This window comes from Podarcis filfolensis, assembly GCF_964270895.1.
Source record: "Podarcis filfolensis genome assembly, chromosome: 13".
Taxonomy (NCBI): Eukaryota; Metazoa; Chordata; class Lepidosauria; order Squamata; family Lacertidae; genus Podarcis; species Podarcis filfolensis.
In genome coordinates this window covers 40,626,540-40,637,405 of record NC_139615.1, presented here as the reverse complement: position 1 = coordinate 40,637,405, position 10,866 = coordinate 40,626,540, and the positions used below count along the sequence as shown (strand labels likewise).

Below are 10,866 nucleotides of genomic sequence, written 5' to 3'. Positions count from 1 at the left end.
TTTATGAATATCTCGCACACTTGAATCCCACATTGCTGTTAAATTGTGATTCTACTCTCACAATATTAATATATAGGAATTAAGATCTCATGCTTCGAGACCCCACAAAATGGTGACTTCCCAGGATCCCTTGCAAAAAGCTGTCTTTCGCTCCACTGAATCAAGGTTTCCCTTAAAGTATTGGCCATCTCTACCTATTAACTCAAAAGAGATTAGTTCGCCTCTCCCTTTATATTATTACTTGAGCGCATCTACATCACATATGTGGGTGGATCTATATTTGCTTTGGGATCCTCTCAGATCAGACCGTTAAACATAGATGCATGATGAAGAAAAGAAACATTCTAAGTCAGTCATCTTTATATACAGAGTTCTTAAAAGTTCTCATTTCCTGACCTCACATAACAACATCTTAAATGTCACAATAGCTATCCTAACTTTTAAATATATACTTTTAAGTTTTCCTTTGTCTCATTTCTCTTTGCCCCTCCCCCCACCTCTCCCTCAGAATCGCAAACTCATTTCCCAACTGCCACACTCCTCCAGTCACTCTGTTCACTCCCCTGTTGTCAATCATTTTTCCACTAACATTTCTGTCACAAAACTATCTTGCGGCTCAAAACCGATCAACTGCCCAACCCCATGTAACACCTGGCAACTTTTGTGGCGGGCATACTGATACCTGAATGTCAAAAATGCTATAACGTGGCCCAGCTTTTGTAGAGGTCTCCCTCAAATTGTGCTCGCCTCAGAATTGAACGCTCTGCTTTCCCCCCTCCATATCTTACCTACTGTAATTAGAGATAACTGTTTTGCTATGTATGCAGGTTGAACAGAGTAAAAGCCTCACGAGTGGAAATTAACATTTCACCCTGCTCACAGATTTTGACCAAAAAAATACATGTTTAAATCATTACAGGAGAAATGTATCCTTTCAGCAGCAGTGTCATGGCAGAACGTACAACATGAGCATAAAGCTGAGGTAACATTTGACCCAAATGTGCTTAATGCAGTGGATCCACCGGAGATCCAGCGAACGCTTGTATTCTGTGATGCACAACAAGCTAATCCCTAATTTAGAAAGGAAGTCAGATTTCGGGGGAATGCAGAGCTCAACAATAAATTTCAGATGGTGTTTTGCAGGCCTACTGTATGCAATATCAAGTTTTCCACGTTAGATCTTCCCTTAAAATTAATCCACAGGGCTTATTGGACACCCACATGGTCTAAGCCTTGGGGATCCAAACCGATGATGAGAGCTGGTGGTATAAAATCGGAGTGAAGTCATTTACTTTGTTTTCACAGCGCCCTGTTGTTGCCTCTTTTTGGAAAGAACTTGAAACTAGAATGAATTTTAGTTTTGGATAGCACTTCAGAGATTACTGATAGTTGGCCTACTTATCAGATAAATGGGGACCATGTGAGGGGGTGGTTTAGCAAAGCCGTGCTGACAACCTAAAAGAATAATCTTGAGGCACTGGAAATCTAGGATGACACCAAAGATGGAAGGAAAGATGTATGATCCGCTGCTGCTGGCCGCTCATGAAAAGGTTCTCTGAGAGATGGGGGCTTCAAACAGATTTGGGATGGATTCATAGAACTGTATGCAGATTAGCACTAAGGAGAGAGATGACACACAAACCGGTATTTCTGAGATACAAATTGAGTTCACCCCCAAAGGTGCACTCCTCTATTGTCTCCCGAGGCAGATGGATGCCAACCAAAGATTAATAAGAATATTTTAAATTTTCCATTCTAATTTTTGTTTCTTTGGGGAAGTGGAGATGGGTTATGTTTGGGCCAGTGGGGAGACTTGGGTGGGTGTTGGGGGAGTAAGTTTGGAGGTACTGCATGCTATACGAAAAGTTATCAACAAACTGTTAATAAACACACAATCATGTTGTGGTTTCTTGCATGTCATATTGCTGCACACTTGCAGCAAAAATGGAAGTCTTATAAAAGCCATTCTTAGACAGAACCTTTGCACTTTAAATGCCCTTCACTTTTTAGAAATGGGCCTGCCGCAACTTCTAACGTACTGAAACAAACCAGGCACATGTGGTGACTTGTAGAAGAGTAGAGTTGGAAGGGATCCCAAGGATCATCTAGTCCAACCCCCTGCAACGGAGCGAATAGTCAGAGACTAGTAAACTGGCAAAAGGTGACCGAGGAGTTAGCAGGTTTGGACTCTGGCTGGAAAGATATGATAAGCCATGAGTTTCACTGGGCCAGCCACTATCTGAGCCTAGACTACCTGATGGCGCACTATAAAGTGAGGTGCTTTGGACTCATGTTTACCACCCTGAGCTCAGGTGCTGTACCTGCTGACATTTATTCTTCTTTGGAAAAAGTTTCAGAGCTGCAGCCTGTGTTCCCACTCCATTACATCATTAAGAATGGACTATCCCTTAATGGACTATCCCTTTTCCCAGTAGTGATGTATGGAAGTGAGAGCTGGACCATAAAGAAGGCTGATCGCCGAAGAATGGATGCTTTTGAATTATGGCATTGGAGAAGACTCTTGAGAGTCCCATGGACTGCAAGAAGATCAAACCTCTCCATTCTGAAGGAAATCAGTCCTGAGTGCTCACTGGAAGGACAGATCCTGAAGCTGAGGCTCCGATACTTTGGCCACCTCATGAGACGAGAAGACTCCCTGGAAAAGACCCTGATGTTGGGAAAGGTGGAGGGCACAAGGAGAAGGGGATGGCAGAGGACGAGATGGTTGGACAGTGTTCTCGAAGCTACCAGCATGAGTTTGACCAAACTGCGGGAGGCAGTGGAAGACAGGAGTGCCTGGTGTGCTCTGGTCCATGGGGTCATGAAGAGTCAGACACGACTAAACAACTAAGCAACAACAACATCCCTTAATTAATGGAACATGTCAGCCTCCATGGTGCCCAGAATACAGATTACACCAAATGTTCCATCCTACAGTTATACATTTGTGTCTCTGAGCACGTGCAAATTACTTTTTCTCTTTACCACAGAGTACCAACAGACTGCCCCTACCCTGTTTGGATTGCACAGGAGAGGGTAGGCCTAATAAACCGTAAATCTCACAACTTAAGAAATTTAAGCACTACCATAGGGTAGGTTGGAGAAGGGACTTTGTATAGTGCATTCCATTTAGCAACATTTGATTTGTGCAATTAATTGAGAGACTGACTTATCCCTTATACACTCAGTGGATTGCTGTGGGAGAGTTTCTCCTGCAAGTTCCAAAGATCTCAGAAGCCTGGTCTGCAATAACTCAGAGCAGGGCTTTCAGTGTGCCTGCCCCTGTTCTGTGAAACAGGATTCCCTGGGATCTACAACAGACCCCCACTATCTGCACTTTCTGGAACCACCTGAATACATTTTTGTTCCAACCGACGTTCCAAGCTGGATAAATGGGTCTTAACTACGAGTGTCTGATTTGCATCATTTTAATTTTAAATGTAATTGCTGTTTTTGTGTTGCTAACTGTTTAAAAATATTTTTTAGTGTGCATAGCCTTGTGGTGGTTGCTTAGAAGGCAATTAATAAATTGATGATGGTAATGATTTCAGTTCACTACCGGACTTCCTGAACCTATTCAGGTGAACGTAGAATTCAGTCAGAAGGTAGAACCTAAAGCCATTTAATTTGCCCCCTAATTCCATTCCCATGTTTCAAGACTGGATCTTCTGTCTGCCAACGCATATCTAATCAGCCCACACAACCCTAACCGTGGCATATGACAAAGAGGTGCTGTTGAAAAGCTACCTGGCAGGAGACTTAGCTCCTCAAGCAGGTGAACAGAGGTATATGCTTCAGGAGAACATACGCACACTAGGCTTGCTCACCAATTTTGCTTGGCCCTGCAGTCTGTAAGTACATGAGGACTATGCAAGACAACACCTGATTTGACTGACCTGGCATCGGCTACCAAACACTTCTCCATTTCTTTTAAATAGGTCATTCTTGCTCCTTAATCCCAGATACGTTGAACGAAGGGGGTGAATTTTGGTGAAAGCTACAGGTTACCCAGTAATGGTGGTAGGCACTCTGCATATACTCAGAGGCATACTTCCTCTTTTCCATGTTCCAGTGCTGAATCTCTCAAATTCATCCTGAGACCTGAATCAACCTGAGCTCCTGGCCTAATCTTCCTGAAAGAAGAAATAATTCCATGATTTTGGAGCATGTTTATTCCGCCTTGATTTCCACCAGAGTAAACGGGTCTGATTTGCCTGTGTGCATGTGCAGAGAAGGTTAGTGTGTGCACACCCTGCTCCCCCCCCCCCCCGCTTTTTGCTGGTTCCTGCTGCCTGTCCATACAGAAAGAGAGTGGTTGGGGGGGGAGCGACAAGAGACAGCTCTTCCATGCTAAAAAGGCAGGAGGGAGGGATCTTTGCAGCTCACGTGTCCTTTCTCTCCTTTGCCTCCCCCCTCCCCAACTCTCCCCATCTCTCTCCCTCACATCATGTTAGACTCTTGTATCCATCACTGCAGAGCCAGGATGAAGAAATTTCCGTATCTTTCCTGCCCGTTCCTGGCTCTTCACTGGTTTTGATTTTGCCTCTGCAAAACATTCTCGTCTCTCTTTCCTCTCCGCTCCTCTTCTGACCACCTTCCTCCCCTCAGCAACAATTCCGAGGAGAAAAAGAAGGAAGGAAGAGAGGGAAGGACCAGGGAGCATCCCAGACTTTCAATGCAAAGCAAAAGAAAAAGAAGAAAGGGCACTGAGACTTGTCTTCCTCGCATGCTGTACCAATTGGTGCCAGCCCTGATTCCGATTATGAAGGCATTATGAGCTGCACGCTACAGAACTGGGTGTTGTTGACAGCCTTCCTCTCTCTGCTGCTTTGTCATTCAGGTGAGGGGAGCCTCTCTTAGCTTTGCCCCCCCCCGAACTTTCCCCAGTCCCTTCCTGAATTGCATTGGGGCAGAGGGCATCATATGGGGCGGGGAACCCGGGTACCAGCTAACAAAGGAGTGGGAGTTACAATGCATGCATCTCTCTGAGCTAACTGGGAGCAGCACCATGTTGCACCACCGCTGCTCCCCTCTCCCAAATAATACAGGGTTGCTCTGCACCGCCTTTTTGAATGGAGCACTTGGAGGGTGGGGGGCAGGTGGGTTGCAATTTGTTGCTTGTAAACATTCCCCGAGTTTGGGGGCACCCCTTCCCCACAGTCCCATTTCTACACCCACCTCGCCGGTGCTGTGACTGCAGTCTTTTCTGCTGCATAGACACATTTTTCTGCAGTTCCTTCCAGCCCTAAGGTGGAGATGGTTGAGCAACAGCTGGGGTGGACAGCGAAAATATCTTGTCGGTTCTGCCTGGGAATGGCAGGGATGGAAGAGAGAGTTGAGGGGAAGGGGGGGCCCTGATATACACAGCTTGGGCTCACATTTTAGAGGGGATGCGTGGGTTTGGATCAGACTCTGATCGCAAATGTATTGCCAAGTGTCGTTGGCCAAAAAGGGTGGGACTCTGACCCCCAAACTGCTTGGGAACAAGCCCAGGCTCAGCCCTAGGTGTCTATTTATGCCAAGGCTCCCTAAGCATGTGAAGAGTACATTTCCATCAGCACTGAGCAACCAGAACAGCCCTGCACAGATCCAGGATTTGGGGACAGGGCATGCCATTGAAGGCATGTGGATTCTAAAAATGTTTGAGCCCCAGCTCCCTTTCATTTTAAGAAACTAATAAAACCACTGATCCAGAGATGCCCTTACAGGGAGTATACCCAGAACAATACTATGCCAGCCTATCTAAGGGCCTGGCAATGTAGATGAATCAAATGCTGAGATGGTTGGAGGAGCTCCATCTAAGCCCTTGTTCCTTTGGTATGTAGGCCTCTCTGCAACATGTTGAATTCATTTTGTATCCTCCATGGCTTGATCTGATGAGAATTTAGCCCCCCAACCTGTCCTGGGACAAACCTGAAGTCTGGAAAAGAATGCATCTACGCATGATTTAGAATAGCTTTCCTTCCCCACCAAGTGACCTCAACCAACCACCATTCCCCTCTGCATCTCTTGAGTTTATAAGTAAATGCTTTCAGATCAGAAAGGGTGACCTGCAGGCTGGCTGCAGCCCCTCTGCCCGCTTTAGCTGCCCCTCTCAGAAATGAAACCCCAGCTCATCAAGTCCTCCCTCCTTTCCTTTATCACACCATGATAACTGGTTTGTGTTTCTTTCTTTTCCTTTCCTTGGAGTAGGTTTTGTAAAAGCGGATACGCAACCTGGCGATTTGCGGAGGCGGGTCCCGAATGCCGGCTGGCGCAAAAGATGGGGTGTTTCGGAAATCACCCACCCCACCAGGCTAGTGGGACAGAGTTCTGGGGAAGAGGTCCAAAACCATCAGCTGGACACCAGGGTCAGAAAAGAGCCTGGCAGCAGCGGAGGAGCAGGAGGTGGCGGAAAAGGAGAAAGCCCTGTAAGTGAACCCTCTCTCCCCATTTCTCTTTCTCTCTCTCTTTTTAAAGGAAGACATTGTCCTAAGGCTCTTCTTAACATTATAGCAGGTGTGGGTGTGGGTGGGGAGAGCAGGCTCCAAGCTGTTCTGTGAAGCCAGATGGTATGCATACACAATGGTTGGGTGGCAAGGGCTGCTTCCAACTTTTTAATAAGATGCTGTTATGCAGTGTCGGTGACAGAGCAGAGCCGCCCAGCCTCTTGGGCAGTTGGAGCATTTGTCCAGGAAGTTTGCGAGTAGCCACATGTGCATCTCGGTTGGCATTCCCCATTGCCCTGAGAAGCACTTGCCCATCTGGCTGTAAAGAAGGTGAGAATGGAGTGTGCTGCTCCTTTCCTAGAAACCAGAACAAACAACTGCGACATCCTTTCTGCCCTTGCCCCCACCTGCATAGAATAGGATACATATCTAGTTCTTCTCAGCTGGCAGCAGCTCTCCAGGATTTCCAACTCTCTGGTGCGATGTAGGGGGAGGTCAGGCTGCCCACCTGGTCTAGATGCAGGGGCAAAATTGGGGCAGATGGTTAGCAGCGCGTTAGCTACTGAGGGTCCCAAGGAAATGAGGGTTCACATATGTGGTGATCACATGGAAACGACAGAATGGGTATTCAAGGAAGGCAATAAATATTGCAGCCCCAGCAGCCTCCCTCCTTTGAACAGGAAACACTAGCATTTATGGCTGATCTTGATCTTTCCATCTGGTCCCTTGAATTTTGTTTTGGCTAGTTTTACTGTTGCCAAGGATTCCTAAAACAATATTTTTTGGCAATTGTAGGTAAGCTTTGGGAACTGAGTGCTACATCAAAGCAGAATGCTTCACAAGTTCTCAACTCCTCTACACAGGATAAATAGGAAAAAGCTGTGAAAGACGGAAATTGTTAGATAAAAGCAGAGCTTTGTGCTCTTTTTTGAACTATTGACTAATATTACATTGGCTAAATATGAGTTGCCAGATAGCTGGGTTCCAAGGTTGTGTGATAGCTGGGTTCCAAGGTTGTGCAAGTTCATTTTAAGAGCATAATCAAATAAAACTGCGATCAGGAATTGTAAACAGAGTAGAACAATATTTGGATATACCATTCAAGCCTTAAAACATGGCGACATGAAATGCTGCAACTGTAAATGTCCTGACTTAGAGCAGAATTAGAAATCTCTGCCCTGGTTTCTATGTCACAGAAAAAAGGGAAGGATGAGGAGTCAGAGAAAATTGATGGGGCTGGGGGGAACAAGTATGCAGTAGCCTTCAGGACCCCCAAGCTCACATATCACTTTTAACTCTAACCTCCCAAATGGGGCCATGTTAGATTTTTCATGTCTTGTGTGTTACTTATTCCACTGTCTCACTGTCTAGATCTGCCTCTTCACACACATCAAAGGCAGATCTAGGGAAGCACCATCGGTTTGGTTCCACCAGCAACGACTTCCAAAGGAAGATCTTGGCATTGCACAGGGCGCCACTGAAATTTGAGATGCCAAGGTCTGCCACTGTGCCCGCACAAATACACACACTTTCCCTGTTGGCCTTATAACTTTCTGTGCACGTCTTTTCTTTTTCCTCTCTTGTTGGAAGATGCTTGTGGCCCTGCTGGTTTTGGATTTTGGGGGTGTGTGGTGTTTAGGCAAAATCGTGACCTATGTGTTGGTTGCAGCCCCCAGTTGAAGATCAAGGATGCAGAGGGGTTGGGGTTGGGGAGGCCCAAGGAAAGGCCAGAGTCAATTCTCAGTGTAGCACTGCTGCTCCTCAATAACAGGAAACCTGATTTGGTATGGATCCCATTGTAAGCCATTGGAAAGTTTAAATGTATTAGATATGGTGTGGTGAACCCGTGGCTCTCCAGACAGGACCACAACTCCTATTGTTCCTTCCTACTGGCGTTGCTAGCTGAGGCTGATGGGAGTTGAAGTCCAACAACATCTGGAGTGCCAGAGGTTCCCTGCCCTTCGCCTATATAACCTTCCCATGTACTCTAGCCTAACAACTCCATATTTCAGTGCTAATTTCATTGTCCCCTGGATATGAAGCTCTTCACTGTTTGCTTTCCTTCTAGCACTCATGATCTTTTTTGTGTGTCTGCTGCTCTTTCTTTCTTTCCTAACTTTTGCATGGAGGACTGGGTAGCAGCTGTGATAGCAAATATAACCCTGCAAACCTTCTTGCAAATCACTTTGAAATTACTGGTGGAAGGTGATGGAAGAAGTTTGCAAATAAATAAAGCTGTAATCTTAACCCCTCTTACCTGGAAGGAAGCCCGATTGAATTCAGCAGGAGTTTTTAGAGTAGACATGGTTAGGATTGCAATGTACGTCTCCAAGTTCAGAAGTTCCAAGTTCTTAATGCTGTTTGCAGGCAGGCAAACAGCAGAGGAAAGTTCATAGAATCATAGAATCATAGAGTTGGAAGAGACCACAAGGGCCACCGAGTCCAACCCCCTGCCAAGCAGGAAACACCATCAGAGCACTCCTGACATATGGTTGTCAAGCCTCTGCTTAAAGACCTCCAAAGAAGGAGACTCCACCACACTCCTTGGCAGCAAATTCCACTGTCGAACAGCTCTTACTGTCAGGAAGTTCTTCCTAATGTTTAGGTGGAATCTTCTTTCTTGCAGTTTGGATCCATTGCTCCGTGTCCGCTTCTCTGGAGCAGCAGAAAACAACCTTTCTCCCTCCTCTATGTGACATCCTTTTATATATTTGAACATGGCTATCATATCACCCCTTAACCTTCTCTTCTCCAGGCTAAACATGCCCAGCTCCCTTAGCCGTTCCTCATAAGGCATCGTTTCCAGGCCTTTGACCATTTTGGTTGCCCTCCTCTGGACACGTTCCAGTTTGTCAGTGTCCTTCTTGAACTGTGGTGCCCAGAACTGGACACAGTACTCCAGGTGAGGTCTGACCAGAGCAGAATACAGTGGCACTATTACTTCCCTTGATCTAGATGCTATACTCCTATTGATGCAGCCCAGAATTGCATTGGCTTTTTTAGCTGCCGCGTCACACTGTTGGCTCATGTCAAGTTTGTGGTCAACCAAGACTCCTAGATCCTTTTCACATGTACTGCTCTCAAGCCAGGTGTCACCCATCTTGTATTTGTGCCTCTCATTTTTTTTGCCCAAGTGCAATACTTTACATTTCTCCCTGTTAAAATTCATCTTGTTTGTTTTGGCCCAGTTCTCTAATCTGTCAAGGTCGTTTTGAAGTGTGATCCTGTCCTCTGAAGTTGCTGCCTCCGTGCCCTGCTTATGAGGTTTCCTTCTTGCATCTAGTTGTCCACCACTGGAAAATGATGGCTGGATCTGATCTAACATGTTACTATAATCCTGAGTTACACACAATTCACTGCCACAAGACCTATTGATGACAACTAATTTAGGCTGCTTCCGGATGACCTATTTATTGAACATTCATCCTGATTTGTTTGCAGGGAGATTAGGTGATGTTGGCCATTTAATGAGCATTCTTTATTGGTTTTTTTGTGGGGAGGTTAGAAGACATTGTGCCCAAGCAAAGCAAAAACTTCCACGTTCAGAAGCTAGCTAGCTAGCTGGGGGGGGGGGCGTGCTGGGGGGGGGGCAGCATGATGGGGGCTGGCATCATTCCCTACTGAGAGCTTCATCACTGAAATCTTACTGACACCACTTGATTTATCAAAGCAATTCTTGCATTCTTAAGGAAGGAATAAACTGTTGGTTTGAAACCACAGGACTTGGCGCACACACACCCCACCATGGTTTTTAGGGGAGCTGTTATGCAAGCAGTACTTTGCTTTGCACCAAATCCTCCCACGAAACACACTTGAGAAATAGCTTGTCTTTCTTGCAAAGAATAGAGACATGTTAATGGGTTTATTTTTAGTATAGGTTGTTAGATATATCAATACTCCAACTAGAACCTAAAGGGGGGGGATAGTACATGTGGCTGTTCTGTGTCTCAAAAGCCACATTTCTCATACTGGTTATCCTCTGGCCCTGCCCCACTTAAAAACATTTGCAAACCATTCTTTCCCTTCTACGTTTGGGTCTCCTGATCTTTTTTTCACATCTCTTTCACTGGAAACAGTTAAAAAAAAATCTCTTTCTCTCTCAACATATGGAGTTGCCAAGCTACTCGACTACAGAATGAATCCTGGAGTTTGTTTGGGTTTCTCTCTCTTTCTGAAATGTGTTTGGCTCAGCCTTCCGCGAACAGTGCAAAGATGCAAGGGAATTAAGAGGCGAGAGCAGTGGAGACTTATAGACAGCCAAACAGAACTGAATGGCTCCTGGCTCCTTTGAACAAGAGGGATTCCCCCCACCCCACCAGAAGCTCTGCTAGGAAATGACAGCTGGCAGCCTTGGATCTCAACAACCCCCTCCCCCAATGGGGCAGAGGCTGGAGATTCAGAGGGCAGAACATCTGTGGAACTTTCTGGCAGGATTCAG

The 10,866-nt window shown here is 45.9% G+C and overlaps 1 protein-coding gene across 6 annotated transcripts in view; it reads left to right on the top strand.

Annotated features, from left to right (window-relative positions):
• Nucleotides 1-167: 167 nt before the first annotated feature.
• ADAM11 (ADAM metallopeptidase domain 11) overlaps nucleotides 168-10,866 on the top strand; it is a gene marked incomplete at its 3' end in the record, with an annotated part of 77,354 nt that continues 66,655 nt past the window's right edge. For 3 of the 6 annotated variants that reach the window (XM_083582776.1, XM_083582774.1, XM_083582772.1), the window contains exons 1-2: nucleotides 4,393-4,840; nucleotides 6,193-6,410. In XM_083582776.1, the coding sequence (XP_083438902.1) occupies nucleotides 4,774-4,840; nucleotides 6,193-6,410 (285 nt within the window). In that variant the 5' untranslated portion in view covers nucleotides 4,393-4,773. Of the gene's footprint in view, nucleotides 983-4,072; nucleotides 4,236-4,392; nucleotides 4,841-6,192; nucleotides 6,411-10,866 lie in introns of those variants that run through there. The other 3 variants (XM_083582775.1, XM_083582777.1, XM_083582773.1) reach the window with 2 other exon arrangements.